The sequence below is a fragment of the Cydia pomonella genome, chromosome 9 (genome assembly GCF_033807575.1).
Source record: "Cydia pomonella isolate Wapato2018A chromosome 9, ilCydPomo1, whole genome shotgun sequence".
NCBI lineage: Eukaryota > Metazoa > Arthropoda > Insecta > Lepidoptera > Tortricidae > Cydia > Cydia pomonella.
The window spans coordinates 21025066-21048139 of NC_084711.1; the positions used below are offsets into that span (position 1 = coordinate 21025066).

The 23074-nt window shown below is 37.2% G+C and overlaps 1 protein-coding gene across 7 annotated transcripts in view; it reads left to right on the top strand.

Moving 5' to 3' along the window:
- LOC133520942 (integrin alpha-8) overlaps positions 1-9780 on the top strand; it is a 229797-nt gene extending 220017 nt beyond the window's left edge. For all 7 annotated transcript variants that reach the window (XM_061855654.1, XM_061855655.1, XM_061855651.1 and 4 more), the window contains 9 exons: positions 1606-1740; positions 2273-2347; positions 2436-2877; positions 3629-3837; positions 4615-4866; positions 5214-5290; positions 5690-5842; positions 6312-6542; positions 7170-9780. In XM_061855654.1, the coding sequence (XP_061711638.1) occupies positions 1606-1740; positions 2273-2347; positions 2436-2877; positions 3629-3837; positions 4615-4866; positions 5214-5290; positions 5690-5842; positions 6312-6542; positions 7170-7247 (1652 nt within the window). In that variant the 3' untranslated portion in view covers positions 7248-9780. The remainder of the gene's footprint in view (positions 1-1605; positions 1741-2272; positions 2348-2435; positions 2878-3628; positions 3838-4614; positions 4867-5213; positions 5291-5689; positions 5843-6311; positions 6543-7169) is intronic.
- Positions 9781-23074: the final 13294 nt, after the last annotated feature.

Sequence of the window (23074 nt, forward strand, 5' to 3'; positions counted from 1 at the left end):
TTTCTATGTATTTAAGTATTTATAAATATTTATATATTAGTATATATATCGTTGTCTAAGTACCCTCAACACAAGCCTTATTGAGCTTACTGTGGGACTTAGTCAATTTGTGTAATAATGTCGTATAATATTTAATATCAAGAACGGCCATCGCCGCCGACGAGACCGAGTTCTGCATCATGTGGCCGTACCAGGCTCTTACTGGTAAGACCAGCTTTTAATGCTAGTTGAATAACTTCACCAGGTCCAAACCCGACCGTTAGATCCATAAGTACAACAACATGATCTTATCGGTATAAGACCTGATTAAGGCACCCTTTTGCTAAGTTTTAGTGATTTGGACATCATGGAAGAATAACTGAATGGCGTAAAGTTATTGCAGTTGCAAATAATCTTCTGCATAAGGGGTCGACCATTTCCTGCTGCGTCTTCAGTTATGTTAGCTTTAGATCATTTCACGTTGTCCGACTTGATATCGAATGTAACACCATACTACTGGACATACACGGTGTTTTTTTACAAGCTTTTATTTAAGTAGTTTCACCTGTTCCGTTGTCTGTCAGTCGGTCTGTAATGAAATATTGCAAATTAAATTTGACCCTCTTCCCGGTTTCGGATGAAGCTGAAAATTTGCATACATATGTAAGTCGGGTGACAATGCAATATTATGGTACCATCGAGCTGATCTGATGATGGAGAAAGGAGATGGCCATTGGAACTCGTGATAAAACAACGCAACCTAATTGCGTTTGGGGTTTTTAGAATTGTCTCAATGAGTATTCGTTGCGTGTGGCAAGAAAAGTCAGCGATAAAAGCTTGTACCAAAAATGAAATTTTTTCAAAAAACTTTTAAACTCCGTTAACTTCGGTGTATGGCTAATACATTTAAGGAAACTGAATGGCATAGTTACCTTTATATATTTTCTATTAGTTTTATATATGTACTTTGTTTTCGTAAAAAGTAATTAAATGCTGCGTTGCAACACCGGCATACTATTTAACTTAACCAAATATTTGAAAACATTGTCATATCAATATCATTTCGGACATCGCTCGTCCGAGATACTAAAAAAAACTAATCAGTATGTGAACAAGCCCTAAGGCAAGTGTACACGTGCATAGGGGCCTTATTAGATAAAAATAATTTTTAGATTATCTCCGAAATAGAGTTCATTAGAATACCGGTGTCTTTGAGAAAGTACCTTAAATTAAGCTCAAGAATTCACCCTTAAAATTAATGGAGTTTAAAAAACACCTTGTATAAGTACATAAGGATTAAGAAAGATTAAATCTTTGAACGCCAAGCCTATCGAGTGCTGCGCGTCATCTTAAACCTTGTCGGAATGCACAAATGGAATCTAGCCACGCACTTCATTTGACGTCCTTCAGGCCGGTTGTAGAAGTCCGGTGGTTTCGCCGGACAATTGTCCGGGTTCGACGACGATGTCTGGTTTTTTTGGGTGTAGCTGTCGGTAGCCATGTACAAAACCGGACGTAGTCGCGTAACACGGTCCGGTTTCCGGCGAAAACATCGGACATCTACAACCGGCCTCACGATCAAAGGGATAAACACTTTTACCTCAACAAAAGAATTGTCCATTTCAGAGGAGAACCTGATGTACATGCTAGTCCAGCCTCAGCCGCTGGGCAATGTGCGCTGCGACGTGGCCCGCAACGTCAACCCGGCCAACCTCATCGTATCTTCGCCTTATGTGTCTTGGCTCAACAAGGAGAAGGAAGGTTGGTTTCTGTAATCATTTTTACTAACTTTTATTCAACTCGCAATTTACCTTTTGTGTTCGGGTCAAATCTTGAAAGCTAAATTACGCCCACTCTCCATTAAGTATTTGATTGAGCTGAAACTTCACATACATATGTAAATTGGGTGTCAATGCAATATTATGGCACAGCAGGTGGCCATAGGAACTCTGTGATAAAATAACGCAATCTAGTTGTGTTGTTTGCCTGTTCAAATGATTTTTTTGTCAGAAAACTTATTTCAATGTGATTTCGTTAGTAGTACAATAATAACTTACTTTTTTACCGTTAACATTTCACTATCTCTCGTATCTCTATCTTTTGTCCACTAGGTGACGATTATTTACAGTACCTATCCACATATATGACGATGATAGTAATATTTTTTTCCTACTGTTTGACACTTATGTATCAAACATGGAACTTATTTCAGTTATCTCGGAATCGACTTGTGTTAAAAACGTATTTATGTTGTTTGACCATAATTTTTTTAATCATTTATCTTTATTTCCAGCTATGGAAAGCAGTGAATTCGCATCCATATACAGAGAATATATAGCTCAGAATTCCCGCGACTGGTATGAACAAAGTAAGTAACAGTATCACTTAAATAAATAAGCAATTTAATCAAATTTTGTTATTCAAGGAGCTTACGAGAACCATACTTTCTTTTCCAGGATATTATTCCGGCAGTCAAGCTGGTCAGTTCATCGGAGAAGCAGGTGGTAGACAGTACGGCCAATCAGGTGGAAGCTACAGCCAATCCGGAGGCAGCTACAGCCAGTCAGGCGGCAGCTTCAGCCAATCAGGCGGTGCCTATAAGCAAAATGGCGGCTCTAGCTTCTCTGGTTCTTACGACAGAAACTCCATCCTAGCTCAAGAGGAAGCGAGAAAGAGAATGGAAGCAGAAGCGGTAGCTAGGCAACAGTTCAACAGCCTCTTCGGTGGAAAATTCGATTACAATCGCAATCGTGATGAAATACCAAAAGATTATACCGTGACGAAATATTTGAATAGGACGGTTGTGTACGATGACCAGAACAGAATAGTGTGGCAAACGGAAACTAGCACGGAATATGGAGGGCTGATTGGTCAAGAAGCAGGCGGGTCTTACCATGCGTAAGTGTTCAGTTATCAATTAAATCTTATTTTCCTAAACCTTTTAACGCCATGTCTATTGTGTTCGGCGTATGATCGTGACTCTTGTCAAAATGTACTAACGTTGATATTGAGCCGTAGTCACTTGATGTTCTTGGCGGTTAAAGGGTTAACTTAAATACAATAGGTACTTTTAAATTAAAACTCAAACAACAACTTCTAGAATTTCAAAGCACGCCTGAGGTACAAGAGTAAAACCGTCGTATCTGTAGTGGTCAAAATCGTACTTATGCGCCGTTCAACTTTGTTAATCTCAGTACCTACATATAGTAAAATTATTACATTCATGTTATTTATTTCCTCAATATATACTTTATTACCCAACGTATTTATTTGCCTAAACATGAAACCTACTTTCACATGTCATAGTATCATACAGTATAATCTTATAAATATATCCACAAACATACACATATATATGCATACCTATATTATCTTCTACACAAACTAAAATTAAGTTCGTACTTTGACCTCATGGATATTAAACTTATCGACTGGAGATTTATTTATTATTTAATTAACGAAGCACAAATGTGTCTCAAGCTTTCATATTTAATACAATCAATGGTTTTTGCCTGTCAGTTCAGATTTCAGATTTGTATTGGTAAAAAAATATAGATTTTTACAATTACTTGCTAACTTCTGTCTTCTGGACCTTCTAGAGTCTATTAATATTCTTTTAACGGTCTACTTACGTTCCAACCTTTTTCAGATCTGGCAACCAAGGATACTTCGGCCAGCAAGGTTCCCGAGGCGTCATAACGCACAGTGGTTCCCAAGGTTCCTTCCAAGGCGGTACACCGTTCGTGCACCGCGACTTCGCTACAACGGAGACGGTGAACCGTGACGTCATCAACCGTGACTCGGCGACGTACAGGGCTGGGTTGACGAGCGTTGGTGACAGTGAGGATGATGGCGGAGGTGAGAATAAAGTATCACCTAAGACTCTGAGTCATTTTAAGGGTTCCGTACCCAAAGGGTAAAACGGGACCCTATTTTAGACTCCGCTGTCCGGCCGTCCGTCCGTTTGTCACCAGGCTGTATCTCATGAACCGTGATAGCTAGACAGTTGAAATTTTCACAGATGATGTATTTCTGTTGCCGCCATAACAACAAATACTAAAAAGTACGGAACCCTCGGTGGGCGAGTCTGACTCGCACTTGTCCGGTTTTGATGTTTTGAATTAGGAACCTGATTATTTCATTATAATTCAAATTCGATTTGATTTTGTCCTTTGGAAGGACATTGGGATTTAGGAGGCGAATGCTGGCATCTGTAACAATAGGTAGTTCATAAATACTAATTTTTAAGAAGTTTAATAAATATCATGGAACAATCTTACACAAACTGACCTAGTCCCACAGTACCCAAGGTCATTATCATTAAGGCTTGTATTGTGGGTAATAGACAACGATATAAATGATAGATAGATCTCGATTAATAAATATCTGTGCTAAGCACACAAATAAGTCAGGAGAAGCCGATTTTTGGCATAATAACGTTTGGTAACTTTACCTTTGAAATGAACGATATGTAATACAAATTCTGAAGTTTATTAAAGTATAGCTGCCATAGGCGACACGTCCCGGACAAAGTAGTCTAGTATCAATATTCCATAGTATAAGTAGTCTAGTATCCATAGTATAAGCATGAGACTAGTTTAGTTGAAGATAATCACCAAAAACGTTTGATTTCAGGCTTCGGAGCTCTTGCAGCACAAGGAAATAACGGTGACTTCAGAAGCGGTGTAACAGGAGTAGGCTACGACAACCGACAGTCAGCCAGCCAGGGAAGCCAAGCTTTCGGTGGAAGACAATCGGGCCAAAGCTACCAGGGCGGATATTCGGGATCCCAGGGCCAGGGTTACCAGGGCGGACAGTTCTCACAGTCGGGCTCACAGAGCTCGAGGACTGGTGGAGCATATTCTTATTCGAGTCATTCTGAATCAGGTAATGATCTGATGCTATATTTCTTTTTCATCACACTCGCTCGTAAAAAGTGATATTACACGATGCGATGCGGTCCGTAAATCCTAAATTTAGACCTAGGGCTGTAATGTACGTCCGAAATTAGGCGGAAGTTTTATTTATTTCCTCATAAGTGTGATAAAAAACTGTGAGTGCTACGGGCGGTACAGAAATGTCTTGCCATTAAATGTATTTATTCATCGTTAATTAGACACAATAAGTAATTATAGTCAGTTTGAAGGAGGCTTTGCTCAATTTTCTTACTAATTCTGGTAATGAAACTGTCAGCTTAATGAGACAAGGGTCTAATGATGTCTATTATTTTTCAGGTTATAGTGCACAATCCGGAGGCAGCTATGCATCAGGACAAAGACACGAAAGTGCCAGAAGAAAACGAGAGGATCAGGTATGTTTTTGTTGGGCTTATTACTTATTAATAATAAATATGAATGACTATCAAAGGTGACCGGAATAATGTCAAAAAATGTCATTACATTACACTATAATCTCTATGTAAGCATTTTCACATTGTTCTAGTATTAAGTGCGAGTTCATACATTTGCACCTTGCGATTAGGAATACACTAAACACAAATCAAAGTGTAAACAGGCCCCTTAGTTCCTTATGTTTAGAGGTCATTGTCAGATGAACCTCCTGCGGAATTCCGCTGGAACTGGCTTTCACCCTGCGCACCAAGTATAAAGTGTTTCCTTATTGCAGTGTACAAACAATCCATTTTGGTCTCCTCGAACAAAAGCACTTCATACTTGAAGGGATTGTTTGTTTGACACGAATTTCCATTTAGTTCCAGGTGGACAGTCAACTGAGCGCCCTTCTGAAGAGCTGCAACGAGAAATACAAATGTGCAGTGGTCCACTGCGCTACCGGACGGTTGCTCAAGGGACAAGAAGTATGGGTTGCCCTGCGGACAAGACTCAACGCGAGTGTGCTCAATGAGGTAACGTTGAAAGCATGTATCATGCGCATGTGCGCTGAAAATTTGATTATGGCATTATGATGTGGGGATAGAGAACAATATAAAAATAAATATCACACTTAATCCCTAGATGGTTCCTGTACTAATACAGTTTTTTATTAAGGTTCCTAGAACTTCGATGTAGTTTACAAGCGATAATAATATCGAGGCGTTTAAAATAATTGATGGACAAAAAGGAGTCGAAAAAACGTATAGTCAGTGAATTTCGATGACAATTTTTTGCGTGATTACTGGGCCGCACTGGCACATTGTTAGTTGTGCCAAATCTGTCAAAACTTTTAAAAAATGTGTCCCATGTATTGCATTTATTTTTAATAATGTTGTTATCACAGTTACCCTACTACCTACTTCGCATATATCTAATTCTATCGTGGGTGAAGTAATCACAATAAGTTCTGTTTAAACTCACCGATTTCATGTCTTTCCCCAGATCTCAAAAGACCGTCCAGTGAAGCTTTCTTCCCTCGTGGCGGCGCACGTCACTCAGCTCCCAATAGTGGGCTCACCGAAGCACACGCACTGGCACCAGGCTGAAGCCCAGACGCTGGTCACCCCACAGCTGGGCGCTGCTGAGAGCGGTTCCATACCGTTATGGGTGATAATTTTAGCTGCCGTTGTGGGTGCCTTATTGTTGTTGCTGTTGATCTTCGCTTTGTATAAGGTGAGATTTACAATTCACTCACACTTCATTCATTCTTTAAAATCGTGGGATCAAGATAACCATCGTATATCGTCAAACGACCATAGAAAAGTAAAAATTTATCGGGAATTCGGGATGACATACACAAAAAATTACGTGGCCATTTCGGGTATTAAGATTTTGTTGTGCGTTTTCCACAAATTATTCGTGGTATTAACTCACAATCTGCCTTTGTGTAAAAAATTTGTGTACATCTTCATCATCATCTCTTAGCCGTTCTCGGCCACAGCCACTGCGTTCTACCCCTGAGAGCGTCGCTGATGCGTTCTCAGGTGACTGATATAGCCAATTTTAACATGAAACTATAGTACACCTTAGTAGATAAGTAATGGTAGGTAATTCTAGTTCAGTGACTACAGTCCAATAAAGCTCAAGACCCTTCGACCACGCTAATTTTTATCGATTTGCCAGTGACAAAGCACACATGATCCTATAGAAGCGCAATACTTGACGGACATGGAGTGAAAATAAATACTTAGCGTGTTAACTTTATTAATTTAGCTAGGTGTGCAGAATTTACTTTTCGCTTGTCGTTATTCGTATCAGAAAACTTTGGGAAAATCTGTAGCTTTGGCCGTTTGCTTCCAGTGCGGCTTCTTCAAGCGCAACCGTCCTTCAGACCACAACGAGCGCCAGCCCCTGAACGGGCGCGACGAGCACCTCTGATACCCGCCCGCGGAGCCAGCCGCCTCCGCCGCCACCGCCACTACCGCCACCTCCGAGACTTCTGTAACCTCTTCCAGCAGCTCCACAGACGCTGCTAGCGATGTCACCAGCAGGGACTCTACTAGTTTTGATAGGTATTGAAAGTGATTTAAAAGCGCATTTAGAGTGCTCTGAAGCGTTCGCGAACTGTCCCGTACCATTACATTTTACTTCGTGTACTTATTAGGTTTTTCGGTGTTTAAAGCCGATGATTATTTTGCTTAGCCTATTTTTGATAATTTCTGTGACAAAAAGAAACTCCAATGCCTGAAAATCTTCAGAAAAAGGGACTATAGAAGACTATTTCTTTATGAACGCGAATTTTATGTAAATTTTAGGTATTGGAGTTTCTTTTTCTATGACAAAGAGAGAGACTTGAAAATTTCATCATCGATTAAACGGAGAAATAATGATAATATTTAGGCAACAAAATGGGTTTATACGGGACAGTCCTGTTGTAAAAAAAAGTGAAGTGCGTATTTGGACATTGTCAGTAGTGTTTCGCTTTTTAGCAAAAATCAAAATATTTTTGATATGTAGTTTTAGCTTCGGGGTAAAATATTTGTAAAACACTGCCGTAGTTGTAGCTTCACAATTGTACTTTCAAGCCATGTCTTAATTAGGGTAGGGATGTAAATGGTGTATTATAGATGTCTTTAAGAGTAACAATAAAAGTTCAAGGAACTTTTTGTGTTTGAAACGAAGGTTTGATGGTGGCGATGGACGGAAAGCAATTGGAAATGTGAATTATTGATACGACTGAGCTATGGTTGAAAGACACATTTTGGTTTTTGATTTTTGTATTGTCCAAACTCTTTTGAATAGGGTTTGTAAATATTGTAGGTATTTGTACGTTGTAATATAATTTTATACAGATAAATAAATACTAGTTTTTTCTACTTTGATCTATCTTTTATTCAGGACGCTTTTAGACTCCAAATATCGGTCGAACGGGTCTTCTGGAATTTTAATATCTTTTTATATATTTATAATGTTTCCATAGCTCAGTTGTCAAAATGGTTGTCTGAAAGTTGTACATTTACTAGCATAACATACAGTCATTTAAAATAACAAGATGTGTCATAAAAAGTGCCTCGAGATTGTTAAGGGAGTTCCAATCTTGATCATTTTTAAGTAAAAATGTTCTAAGATTTGGTTTTCTGGTTACTGTAATTTATATTATACTACTAGTCATACTAAATACATAATATGTCGGTGCCCTGTGTTAGTATGTAGAGGAACAAAAATTTAATAGAAGATGATATTATCGAGGTATGATAATGTATGTGTTGGTGATACCTTTTTCCACAGAGATTGTGCGATAGGTATTGAATTTAAATAAACATAAAGATTACTTCATCTATTTGTTGCTATCGGAAAAATACGAATCAACGCTGCAATGTAAACATAGTTCAAAATAGCGATTACTCATTATTATATTTACGTACCAATATATTTTTTTATCGGTAATGTCATATATTTATCTAGGTACATAACATGGAAATGATTAACAAGAAATAAAAGAAATGAGCCATTAATTTATGCGGGAAAAGGTATTACCTGTAAAAGAGAAAATGTGATCTAAGATTTAATGTAGAAATGTAACTAAATTTAACATTATTCGAATATCTTTGGCTAACTGAACCACAAAGGATTGTAAATGCTAAAATGGGATTCATATACATAATCAAAGAAGGCATATCTCCTACTAATTAAGGATTGTAGATGACGTGAGTAATATTTTCAATATTTTGCCATTTTTGGCATATTAGCAGCGTTGCTAGTTAAGCGTAAGATTTTAAGTGTTAGACAAAATATTACGACAAGAAATACTATTTTGTGATTTAATCGAAAGTGGAAATAAAACATATCTAAAATGAAGCAATATATTATGAATTATTTTAATAGACCTATAAGAATCTCATGAAACTCAAGATCCGTGCCTTATGTATACATCGGAAGAGCTTTCGCTTAATAAATAAACCTAATTATATATACCCATTTGGGCATTTAAAATAATAGCTAACTTTAAAAAAAGTACGTGCCTTCTGGGTCTGCCAGTTACTAACTAATTATAAAATAATGTACATATTCTAGAGTATATTTGTTTCTTCTTGAAATATTCTTTAATCAAAAATAGGCGCGGTTGAAAAGTAGTCATTGAAAACACCAACTTAATAAAAATTAACTTGCAAAATTAAACCAAACACAATATTTCTATATTTTATCAATGTTTTCAATTTTACTTTTATTTTAAATTTATTGGCATATTTTAGGAAGAAACAAAAATAATAGTAATGACACGATAATTGTGAAAATGTTAATTTAATATTTTAATTATTTATTTTGACTCGTTTATTAATAAGTCAGCTTGTACTTATGGTTAATGGAAACTAAAATATTTGAAGCGCTGTTTGAATGTGACGGATGAGTAATGTTCGGTAATATTTTGCATTTACCAAAAAAAATCTTTTAATAAAATTTTTGTTTTTCATTCCATTGTTTTATTTGTAGCGTATTGAGTGTTGCCAGTGTTACTCTTTGTCCCGTATGTTTTTAAGGAGAATGGGGTTGTTTTAATAGATTTTAGGGAAGTAATCTTCGTAATTTTGCTCGAAGAGTTGCAAGTTAGATATTTAAATAAATAAATAAATACAAATCGATCTAGTGCCACAGTAAGCTCAATAAAAACATCCGATTTAAAAATATTACTTGATATATAGATAGATATGATGATAGATAATACTCGGATTTTTACAAGTACAAACGCGTTGTTCAATAGACGGGAAATTCTATAAAACAGGGATAAGTTCGCCTTTATACAAATGATGTGTGTTCTTTCCTGTTTTATATTTCTTTCTGTACAATAAAGTGTTTTACTACTACTGCTAAAACAGAACAACGTGAATATAGGACAATACAAGCAAAACAGCAGTTGGCTTTAAAAATTGTTTACGTATTATTAAATAAATAAACAAATAATAAATATTATAGGACATTCTTACACAAATTAACTAAGTCCCACTGTAAGCTCAAGAGGGCTTGTGTTGTGGGAGTACCTAAAGTAGAGTCTCGACCAACACCTAGGTGAATCTTTGGATCAGATGCCATTGATATATACCTAAGGACGGACCTTACCGGCACTAAGAATAGTGCTAGTTCAGTGGTGTCAGTCACGAATTCGAGCCAATCGCGCAAAACTACTCGCGGCCAATCGCACGCGTGATGTGAACTCATCGACCAATCGTGTTATGCTTCGGAAACATGGTGCTTGTACAAAGGCGATATTCGCTTGCTAGACACCTTCCACTTACGCTGTCTACGGTCCATTTTGCGTATAAAATGGCAAGATCGCGTCCCCGACACTGAAGTACTTGGTCGTTGCAAGATGCCAGGCATGGAGGCGCTCTTGGGTCAGCTAAGGTGGTGCGGGCATGTTTGGCGTATGAGTGATTGCAGACTACCGAAAGCCGTTTTCTACTCCCAGCTATCAGCTGGTAAACGGAAGCAAGGTGGGCAGCACCTACGTTACAAGGACGTGCTTAAGCGTCACCTAACTGCCTGCTGTATACCACGTGGAAAATGGGAGGAGTATGCTTCTCAGCGGCTAGAATTGCGTTCTCGTGTTAAGGTGAGCGTAAGGAACTTTGAAGACGCTTCTCATTGACCTTGATGCGAAACGGCAGATACGTAAATCCCGAAACCCTCCTATAATTATACTTACAATAGTTCTGGTCAACTACACTGCCCCACCTGCGATACAGTTTTTAAAAGTAAGTTTGGCTTTGCAAGACATATCAGAGCTCAGGCTCGTAATTTGCCAGGGTCGCCGTTGCCGATTACGGCATGGATGGCTATATCTATATATATATAGAGGACCAAAGATCGAAAACTAATTTATTATTTAACTAATTTATTCGATATACTCTGTGTTTACTTCTTCACGCTTAAACTGCCATTTGACATTGGTCTTAATTTTTTTCACCGACATGTGTTAAGTTTGTTAAATATCAAAAAGTGGCGCCATCTTACCGGGCACCTGCTAAAGGTTGTAGCGCCATCGCTCGAGTGCTCGAAATCATGCCGCCTTTCCTTTAGTCTTTAATCTATTACTCATAGATGCCGCCACTTTCTGATATTTAATAAATTTAACACATGTCAGTAAAAAATAAGGATCAGAATCAAATGGCGGCAAAAGTTTAATCACGTGTCGAAAGATGGCAGTAAATTTACTGTACCTACAAAGTTTTCTTTGACAATCCACCTCTATTTCTTTATTTTTTAATACCACGTCGGTGGCAAACAAGCATACGGCCCGCCTGATGCAGTCACCGTAGCCTATGGACGCGTGCAACACCAGAGATTTCAAATTATCTTCGGTAATAGGTAACTATCTACTCGTATTTCCATGTCAATATTGAGTTAGGTACTTAAGTTGTATCTACGTCAGGAACAGGGGGGCCTGGGGTTGGTTGTTCTACTCAAATTGGCGGAAAGACGAACGACGGGCTGCGCCCGCGATTAAATTAACTCTTATTGGGTAACGTCAGCAGAACAACGCTAAACTCAGATGGTTATTTTATTGAAGAGGCTGAAGAACAACAGTTCTTGCTGCCAATGTCTACGATCAAAATCTTACTACTTTACTTACCCCTCAAATATGTTTTTATTTGTAAGGAAACAATGGAAACTTTTTTAGTAAATCCTCAGTATCCCGCCAAGGCTTGAAATGTAAACCAATATGTATTTTGCCAAGAGTTATAAAACGTGAATATATGTATTTTATGTGCTAAATTACCTTATCCCAGCAGTAGATAAACCCAGTGAGGTAATGGCCGACCAATTTGATTTGATTCAAGATACCTCATTCCGTTGCCGGATGCCTGACCGTCAATATCTCCAGCATCTCCTGATGATGCCTCGTAGGGAGGCGAAACACATGTCGACTTTTAATTGCATTCAAAAAATACGCAAGTAAGTATAATGGGTTGACTGAGCACTGCTTGACTAGCATGTTATTATTTCGCGAATATGCAATGTACTTGGTGTGATCATAAGTTCTGTCACAAAGGTAATCTGATAAAAAAGTTATAGGTACGGAGTATACCGAGTGTATTATAGTTATTATTATACACACCGTGGGCTCGAGTATCCCGAAATAGAGAGAGAGAGAGATTAAAAGAGCAAAAAAAATGACTAGACACAACAAGATTGTATGGCAGTCAAATCTAAACGTGTTACTAAAAATTTCCTTAAGTTACGGTATTAGTATTAGCTGAAATACCTACAGACTTGTCAGAGAACTAAATGCAGGTGACGAAATAATGCTTTCACACAAATAAACAGTTGTACCAATTTTATTAATGCGACACACCCTTTTATAAAGTATATTTTTAAACAATCCAGTCGCGTGCTCGCGTCTGAAGAAAATCCCAAAGTCAACAATTACCTAGTAAATAAATTCGCGGTCTAAATTTTAAACTAATTACCTATAATATTACGTTTTGATCAGTATAAAAGAAGCCAACTTTTTTTTTATTAAAAGCTTTTGTATTTTATCTGTCAAAACCATTGTGACAGAACTTATGACCTAAGTATTACTGTTTTAATTAATATGGAATTGAAGTCGTTTTGCAGGGCGGTACCTCAGAATCTCGACAGTAAATCTCTAGCTGTCTGATCGTCCGGACGGAAATGAAATGACGATACTGCCTTCATTGGTCTCGCTCTATTTTTATTATTATGGAAGTTTAAAAATATGAATTTTTGAAGTACTTGTATTTGTATTTTATTATAATATCTATATTTTTATAGTGTCCAATTTTCTGTGATATACCTTCTGTTCATTTTCTATCTATTTAACTAGATTTTGTTATAAAATTTAACATTATGCCTGTTTTGCGGCCCGTACCTCAGAATCTCGACAGTAAATCTCCCGCTGTCTGATCGTCCGGACGGAAATGAAATGACGATACTGCCTTCATTTGTCTCGCTCTATTTATTGCCTTGTTGACTCTACAGTCCGATATAAATTAGACAATCGGAGAAATATTTAATTGGCAATTATTTTGGTGTTACTCAGACATTTGGTTTAAGTGACTTATGGGTACCGTAAACCACTCAAATATATAGGTAGTCCAATACTGCAACTATGATCATCAAGTTCATTAAATACTTAATTACAAAGTATTTAAAAGTATAAATATAAATAAATAAAATACATTTAAACGAGCAATTCTTGTATACAACGTGTCCCAAAACTCAACGATAAGCCGGCACCAGAGGATGGAGCTGCTTATGATTAGTCGAGAAAAAATAAGGAAAAAAATATATCTCAATTATTTTAGAAATTACAGAAAAAAAATGAAATTCATTGAAAATCGACATCCCTAATGGTATTTTTAACGACCATGTCTACAAATATTCAAATATTACTGTTTTTTATTTTGTTTTTGGAAACTTCAGTAGCCCTGCTATCTAACACAGTTCTTAAAAATACCAAAATACATGTAGTTTTTACAGAAAAAATAATCAAAATTCATTTTGTCCCTACAATTTTGAAAGATTGTTTCTTAGAGTCCACTTTCAATCATCATGGTGTAAAAAAATAGTATCGACACCACTATGGCAATTATTTTCAAAAGTTGACGCAACTAACCAAGATTCCAAAATGGTATAATACTTTGGGAAACCTAGTCACAACAAAAAACAACGAATTTTTAAACAAGAACCGACATTTTTAAATGTTGATATTAATCACTTTTGAAAAGGGTTGTTGTTGCAAGTTTTAAAATTTCAATGGAAAATGTGGGTAGTTAATACAATTTTCAAGTCAGTACACTCTGATCCTTTGTTCGCTGTGCACCGTTCCGTATTAATTGATGTGGCTCTCATACTAACAACTCTTGGCTTTGCTTGTTGGACTGGTGATCTGCAAACTGTACTGACCTGGCATTATTTTGGACTGTGATTGTGTTTTGTGTATTGGACTTTTTCCGTATTCTGGATTGTTTAGCGTTTATCATGCCGCTACCGTACACACCGTTGGAATTTCTCATTTATGGAGAATGCCGATGCAATGCTAACGCTGCTAGCAGATTGTATCGAGAAAGGTACCCAAATGTTCAAAGACATCCGGATTATCGAGTGTTTATTAATGTACATCAAGCCTTTGCGGAAGGTCGTTTACCATTTGACAGGAGACACACTGGAAGACCTAGATTGGAACGCGATGAAGAAGTTCTCAATGAAATAGAAAACGATTCAACTACCTCGGTACGTGCCATAGAACTAGCTACGGGAATACCAAAAAGTTCTGCACATCGAATTCTAAAACGTCACAGACTTCACCCATATCACTACAGGCGTGTGCAGACGTTACTACCGCGGGACTATCCACATCGGGTCGCATTTTGCCGTGCGATGCTGCAAAAGCACAGGGAAGATCCCCAATTCTTAGACAAAGTTCTATGGTCGGATGAATCAACCTGCAAGAAAGATGGCTATTCAAATCTACACAACTTACATAGTTGGAGCAATGAAAATCCGCACTTGATGAGAGAAGACAAATCTCAGTATCAATTCAAGGTTAACTTATGGACGGGCATCTTAAATGGAAATGTAATTGGACCCTTTGAGTTACAAGGAAACCTTAATGGTGATGGCTATTTGACCTTTTTACAAAACGACTTGCCTGAATTATTAGAAGACGTGCCTTTACGTGATTTACAAAACACGTGGTTTCAAAATGATGGTTGCCCAGCTCACTATGCCCGTGCAGTGCGAGAATACTTAAACCAAGAGTATCCAGGGCGTTGGATCGGGCGACTTGGTCCTATCTTGTGGCCACCCCGTTCGCCCGACCTGAACCCCCTGGACTTCTTCTACTGGGGCTGTCTTAAAGACAAAATCTACTCAAAACCCATAGCAACATTGGACGAGCTTCGCCAAAAAATCACACAAGCTGCGGATCATATCAATGGTAGAAGATATGCACGACGGATAAAACGATCATTTCTAAGGCGATGTCATGTCTGTATTAATGCCGGTGGCAGGCAATTTGAACATTTACTGTAGTATTAATAATGTAGTAAATGAATTAAAAAAAAAAGGAAAAAAAAATGTACCATTTCTTTGCATTTATTCAACATTTTTCAACAACAAAAATCCTTTTTTGGGTACAGTAAAAGTGATTACCGCCAACATTAAATAATGTCGATTCTTGTTTAAAAATTCGTTGTTTTTTTTTGTGACTAGGTTTCCTAAAGTATTATACCATTTTGGAATCTTGGTTAGTTGCGTCAACTTTTGAAAATAATTGCCATAGTGGTGTCGATACTATTTTTTTACACCATGATGATTGAAAGTGGACTGTAAGAAAAAATCTTTCAAAATTGTAGGGACAAAATGAATTTTGATTATTTTTTGTGTAAAAACTACATGTATTATGGTATTTTTAAGAACTGTGTTAGATAGCAGGGCTACTTAAGTTTCCAAAAACAAAAAAAAAACAGTAATATTTGAATATTTGTGACATGGTCGTTAAAAATACCATTAGGGATGTCGATTTTCGATGAATTTCATTTTTTTTCTGTAATTACTAAAATAATTGAGATATATTTTTTTCCTTATTTTTTCTCGACTAATCATAAGCAGCTCCATCCTCTGGTGCCGGCTTATCGTTGAGTTTTGGGACACGTTGTATATTATCCGTTCACTGTTAGATATAGTCAATATTCAGACACAATGTTAATATTGTTAATGAATAAATAAATAATAAAATAATAATAAATATATATTTATATATTTCGGGGATCTCTGAAACGGCTCTAACGATTTCGATCAAATTTGGAATATAGGGGTATTCGGGGGCGAAAAATCGTTCTAGATCTAACTATCGTTATCTACTAATCGTTAGAGATAACTCTAGAAAAACACGCATTTTTGAGTTTTTATATGTTTTCCGAGCAAAGTTCGGTCTCCCAGATATTTAAGTATTTATATACCAAGGTTCTTATTTGTTTTGTCTGAGTTTTATCTTCCTTTTATAAATAGTTATTTGTTTTACAATGGGGCAAAGTTGTTGTTTAACCTCCTGTGCTAATATTGGTACCCGAGCAAGCGAAGGATTCCAAAATTGAACCACGAACGTTGCGAGTTGTTCCAAAAGTGGACTCTTGAGTATTGCGAGCTTTCAAGGAACGGGGGTTAAACAAACAGGTCATGTCAACCTCATTAATTAAATTACTCAGTCATTCTTATTCTACCTTGCATGAGGTTTGCTTTAAGTACTCTACATTAGGTATTTGCCCAATAATTGCAATTTGCTTTGAAAGAGCCAATTCCATGTGCAATCAATGCTCGATTGCGACGCAAATGGCTGTTCAAATTACTCATATTTTGTTTATTACAAGCAGACAGGTAGGGCTAAGGTCGGCTCTTTATCATTTGTCACCATGCCTGTCACGTTCTAACAAGTATGTAAGTGCGAGAGTGACGGGCATAGTGACAAGCGATAAAAATGGAACCATGCTGCCACAGCTGTTACGTAATATGTATTTACAGTACATATAGTGCTACTTTATAGCACTAGTGCGATAATTCGCACATTACGTAACTATGCCGAAAATTTAAAGGGCCATATGTACTGTAAAACGTTGTACGATACATGTACGAATAGGCAATTCGCAACTCGTGTCGATTTAAAACACTCACTTCGGTCGTGTTTTAATTTATCCCCACTAGTTGCGAATTTCCTATTTTTTGCACTTGTATCGTAATGTACTATAGTTTATGTGACTGCTATATAATAAAAGGCGCTAAAATACTCGTTTTTTTTCCAAAAAGCTGCATTTTGAGATGGAAGCAAACCACTTTGCACGATGATAGTAGAGACCCAATATAACGGTTTTTTTCGACGCACCCGTAATTTCGTCCCTTAGGAGCCGAGGTAAAAAAGGTCGGTTAAAAACAGAAAAAAAATCTACAAGATTTACAAACCATCCGATTAAGACAAAATGTGTGTCAATTTAATAAATAGCTTTGAATAATATCAAAAAAATATACACAAAATATTGTCAGATACTTAGTGTTAAATTATAAAAATAAAAACAACAGTCTTTGACGCTTTGTTTTTCAAAGAGAGTCTTCCGCGTTGGAAAATAAATACAGTCAACCAATTTGATTCCTAGGCCACTATAGAACCATGCCATAATGACTTCTACGACAGTGCTTATTGAGTGATGCGTGTCAAGTATCTAGTAGTTAAAGCGACAAGGTTCTATAGTGGCCTAGGATTCAAATTGGTTGACTGTACTTTATAATAAAGTCAATCATATTTATTTATCAGACGAACTAGAAGCGAGTTTTATAAAATATCTAGCACGTCACTCGATAGGTCTTTAAAAACCACTTTAAGGTTTCTAATGTTTTATTAATTGAATACTTTTAATTAAATTAATCGCTTCGAAATTTAAAAAATGTATCTTTATCCCCTCTAATTTTCAAGCCAAATATGTAAATAAGAAAATATAGCATAATACCTTTCATAGAAATGTTTTGACTTGATTGGTTCAGCCAGCTTTGTCCAAAAATCATTTTTAATAAAATGACGTAAGTGATATGAAAGTACGCCACTTGGCTTGTACTTATGTTTATAGGGTTCCGTACCAAAAAGGAACCCTTATGGTGCGATTCTGTCCGTCCGTCCGTCTGTCACAACATCTCGAGAACCACTTAAGCTATCGATTTCAAATTTGGAATAGTTATGAACAACGCTAACCCATTTAACAAGACACATTGAAAGTATTATTTTATTAACTATGGAAAATGCTCAATATGAAGAGGGGACAACATTTCAGTCTAGTGACTAGGTCAAGTGGGGTATCATTAGGTAGAGCTTAAATTGTACATTCCAAAACTTTTTTTTTATAAAAAAAAAGATATATGGAGAAAAATGTGAAAAAAAAATACCATGTCTTCCCGTATCTCTGAAGTTTATCGAAGAAAAAATATACAATTTTTACAAAATATTAATATTACTATAAATTTTACAGGAAAAATATAATCATAAGTACCTCTATCTTGGTAACTTTAGGTTATTACGTGTGTTTATTACATTTAAAATTTCTATGAGATTACATTAAAGACACCTTTTTTCAAATAAAATATTTTTTGAAATCGGTTCACATGATAGAGAATTATCCTCGAAAAACCAACATACGTGCATTACATCGCGCAAATTAGACAATTTGCCGATAGATGGCGCTGTACATAATTATATTTAGCATTGGTACTTCTGATCAAAAGTCTTTCGCCTTTATAATTATACGAGATAATTCAAAGTTTGTACGGAACCCTCGGTCCGCGAGTAAAACGAACTCGCTCTTGGCCGGTTTTTATTTCTATCGTATCTATGCTCTAATGCGTGGCCCGATACGGACTTAGCCAGTTTTTTTTAGTTTCGCATATGTACGCCCATAACCAATACAAGCAGACCGATATCCGGATATTCGGTGTAACAAAGATACTGAGGGCCTACCGCGAACCACGTTCGACGTGTTGCCTCTCTATCACACTTGTAAAGCCGTACGTAAGTGTGACAGGGAGGCAACACGTTGAACGTGGTTCGCGGTAGGCCCTCTGATGTAGGCAGTATAATGAATTAACTTCATCCAATCACTGAAACCACACCTCACCCCAGCCTAATCATTACAACTAACAAGATTCGTACAACCAGCCACTTTCCCCCAAATCTAATCCTTATACCCATATTAATTAGGTTCAAATTGTCAACCGTTTGTTGCCGACCGTACATCACTTTAGACAACACAAGTTAATTTTGTGCCTTACGGCGTTTGTAATAGAGTCTGTTTATGGTCAAAAGCGATTTCTCAAGTCTCAGAAGAGTAATGTCAAGGTATTGTAGTTTCGTTTGTTTGTTATATATAACAAACAATTAAGTGCTTATAAGTGCTTAGCTTTAGTATTTTTTTTTCTTATAGGTCATTATTACACAAATTGACTAAGTCCCACAGTAAGCTCAATAAGGCTTGTGTTGAGGGTACTTAGACAACGATATATATAATATATAAATATTTATAAATACTTAAATACATAGAAAACACCCATGACTCAGGAACAAAATATATCCATGCTCATCACACGAATAAATGCCCTTACCAGGATTTGAACCCGGGACCATCAGCTTCGTAGGCAGGGTCACTACTTATGGCGTTATTCATAAACGCGTTACTGGCCTGAATTAGCTATGAATAGTTTGTCTTTATCTGTCATTTTGACTTATGCATTTGTATAAAAGGGATAAAACATAATATAACTAAATCAGGCCCATAAAGTTGTATGAATAAGGGGGTTAGAAGTTAAAATCTCAACCTACAAAAATAGATACTTATAAAGCAAGTCTCGGAGAACGGTTAAGTTTCCAAATCGTTATCATGTACAGTCGAGTTCATAAATATATGAGCAAATCCAAGGCTTCAAAAATAAATGAGCATAGCAAGGTACATATACAGATAATACAGATATTTTTGTGCCACTACATGCTTATTAATATTTGAAAATTATTTTGCGTAGGTATTTGTGTACTTTCACTTGGTTGAATAATTTTGAAAAATATTAGTACAGACATTTATCAGTTTTCAGTTGCTTACATATTATTGTGTGACTGGCTCAGATTAATATGACAGGTGATATGTGTACATATTTTTGATTGGTTAGATGCATATGTACTTTTCTATGCTCATTTATTTTTGAAGCCTTGGATTTGCTCATATATTTATGAGCCCGACTTGGCGCAAAACCTTTTAATGTCGGTTTCGTTCGGGAAATCATTAATTTAAACCTGTTTTTAGAAGAACATTACCATAAAGTTCTTGTCAGATTAATTTCTTCCTATGGCGATGTCTTTTTTTACGCGGCATACAGCCGGGCCGTGTTTATAGGTTACAATAATGATCTTAAGACGTTTGCGTTCTTTTGAAATTACGGAGTAAAAGCGAAAAAACCTGTATTTACCGCTATTTTTTAAAAAGGTTTTATATGAACTTATAAAGTACACTCGACGTCATTTACACAAACATTTACCCCGGTTGACCTTAATTAAAGCTTGTTAATTTAAAATGAGAGCGCAACTTTTATTGTATTGAAGCGGCATTTTCCCGGCGAATTCGTGAGACTCTCAATCTTTGGTACTGTAAAATCTTCGCTGGTCTCAGGTGTTGTAAAGGTGTAAAATAAGAGTGGACTGTAGTATAAACGCTGGTTTATTTCCAAATTGCAAGAAATACACAAAAAGTCGCAAAGTGAATAGTCGTTGGGAATCGGATAACAACGGTTAAGTTTTTAAAGTTCTAGAAACTGTCAAAGTTTTGAATACAAAATTTCCATAGTTAAATTGGAACATAGAGACATTGAATAACGATTTAATTTATACATTTAATTGAATATTTTAATTAAAAAAATATGCAATCGGAATGAAATAAATTATAAGAATATTTTGATACATTAAATTGAATTATATATAAAATTATTGTTTTTTAACGCATTTACTGCCAGCAACCCGCCAGGCGGGCGCTCAGTCCGTAGTCGCTTTTCGCTACATACGCATTTTCCCATGTTATCGGCTACGCTCGTAGCGCGTAGCTTCAGCGCTTCAGTGCCAGCGCGTGCTGGCAGTGAATGCGTTAATGACTTAACCTAACGAATGAAGGATCAAAAATTAGTCCATTTTTGAACGATTCGTAACAGGTACAAAATCAAAGAAATAGATCCTTTGTGGTTATACTTACATCAATCACGTAGTCACTTCCGCTGAACTTCGAGCGCCATAACCTATGAAAGCAACGTAATCTGTGACCGAAATTCACGTAGGCGGCGATATCCCATGTAGGCACGACGTGGCTGTATTCTCATCGTTTTGATACTGTATGCCTAGGTTAGGTGATTGAAGAGAAGACCCAATAGGAATTTTAAGTTTTTAAGGTTCCGTACCTCTTTTTTTATCTACATATTTAAAAGGAGCCTTTATCAATGAGACATGTCGGCTCCGTTGGGCCTCTACATTACAGTTTCAATGTGTCAGTCAGTGTGTGTGTGTGTTCTGTCAGTTATCAAAAAAACTGACAGAAACAGACAGGGGTTCCGCCAATATCGAGTGAAAAACCCCAATATCAGTTACTGCATAACCCCAAGCTTCAAATAGTTGCGCCCTCTTGTCTCGAGTCCGAACACATTCCATTAGGAAGTGCTGTACATCCTCGACAGAGCCGCAAATATCGCAGTTGGGCGACTCTGCTTTCCTCATCAGATGGGCAAACATATTTAATGGAATGTGACCGGATCGAAGTCTGTGAGCACGTAAAATATTAGCCCGGTTTAAGTCAGCCACTTCCCACCAAGGTATCCGATGAGGCTCACATTGAACGGTCTTGTCTTCCGTACCTCGAAAGGAAAAAATGGAACCCTTATAGGATCACTTTGTTGTCCGACCGTCTGTCTGTCTGTCAAGACCCTTTTTCTCAAGAACGCGAGGAGGGATCAAGCTGGAATTTATATCAAATACTCAAGTCTACTGTCCCTTGGAGCTGTGAAAAAATTAAACTTCTAAGCCAACGCAATCGAAAGATACAGCCGTTTATGGTGCAAGTTTCCGCAAATTTTCGACACTCGGGAACTCAGAATCTTGAAATTTGGTACGAAGCAACGTCTTATAGCACAGATAAAGGAAAATATGGCGAAAACCGTAAATTTTTAGTTACATCATATAATAATATATATCTACAGGTTAGTGCGGAACCCTCGGTGTGCGAGTCCGACTCGCACTTGGCCGGTTTTGTTGGTAGTGTTGGTACGAAACTTCAGGTTATACAACTCAAAGGGTTATTATAGACCATAGTAGACTTGACTGTTAGTTTGTGAATTACCTAAAACAACCTAGCCTAAACCTAAAGTGCTTTTTATGATCTGATAATATATGACCACGCTAACTTTGCATTGACTTGCCAGTAATAATACGTAAATATCCATAAAAGTAGGGTAGTCATCTCTCTTCCGTATGAGTGCGACAGAGACCGTTGCGTTTCATGCGCTACGGAGCGTAAATGATTGCCACGTTGGCGCCCTGGCAGGAAAACGGCGTGGTTCTACTAACTATATGACGTGAGTATTGCTAGACAAGCGAAGGGAACAGCATGTATCGGAGCCGACATAAACCTGTCTCAGGCGGCACTGTGAACACGAAATTGTAATAAATCATACACGAAGAAATCGCTTCCTATGGACTATTATTATTGTTTCAGTTTTTGATTCGATCTAGATGTGTGCCACCAGCTGGGTCAAAAACTTTTATAATAAGGTTACGTGTCTTTACTATGGATAATGGCAATGCGTGAAGCGCTGGTGGCCTAGCGGTAAGAGCGTGCGACTTGCAATCCGGAGGTCGCGGGTTCAAACCCTGGGTCGTACCAATGAGTTTTTCGGAACTTACGTACGAAATATCATTTGATATTTACCAGTCGCTTTTCGGTGAAGGAAAACATCGTGAGGAAACCGGACTAATCCCAACAAGGCCTAGTTTACCCCTCTGGGTTGGAAGGTCAGATGGCAGTCGCTTTCGTAAAAACTAGTGCCTACGCCAAATCTTGGGATTAGTTGTCAAGCGGACCCCAGGCTCCCATGGGCCGTGGCAAAATGCCGGGACAACGCGAGGAAGAAGACTATGGATAATGGCAAACAAACATCACACCATCATGTCTCATTAGCTCATTATA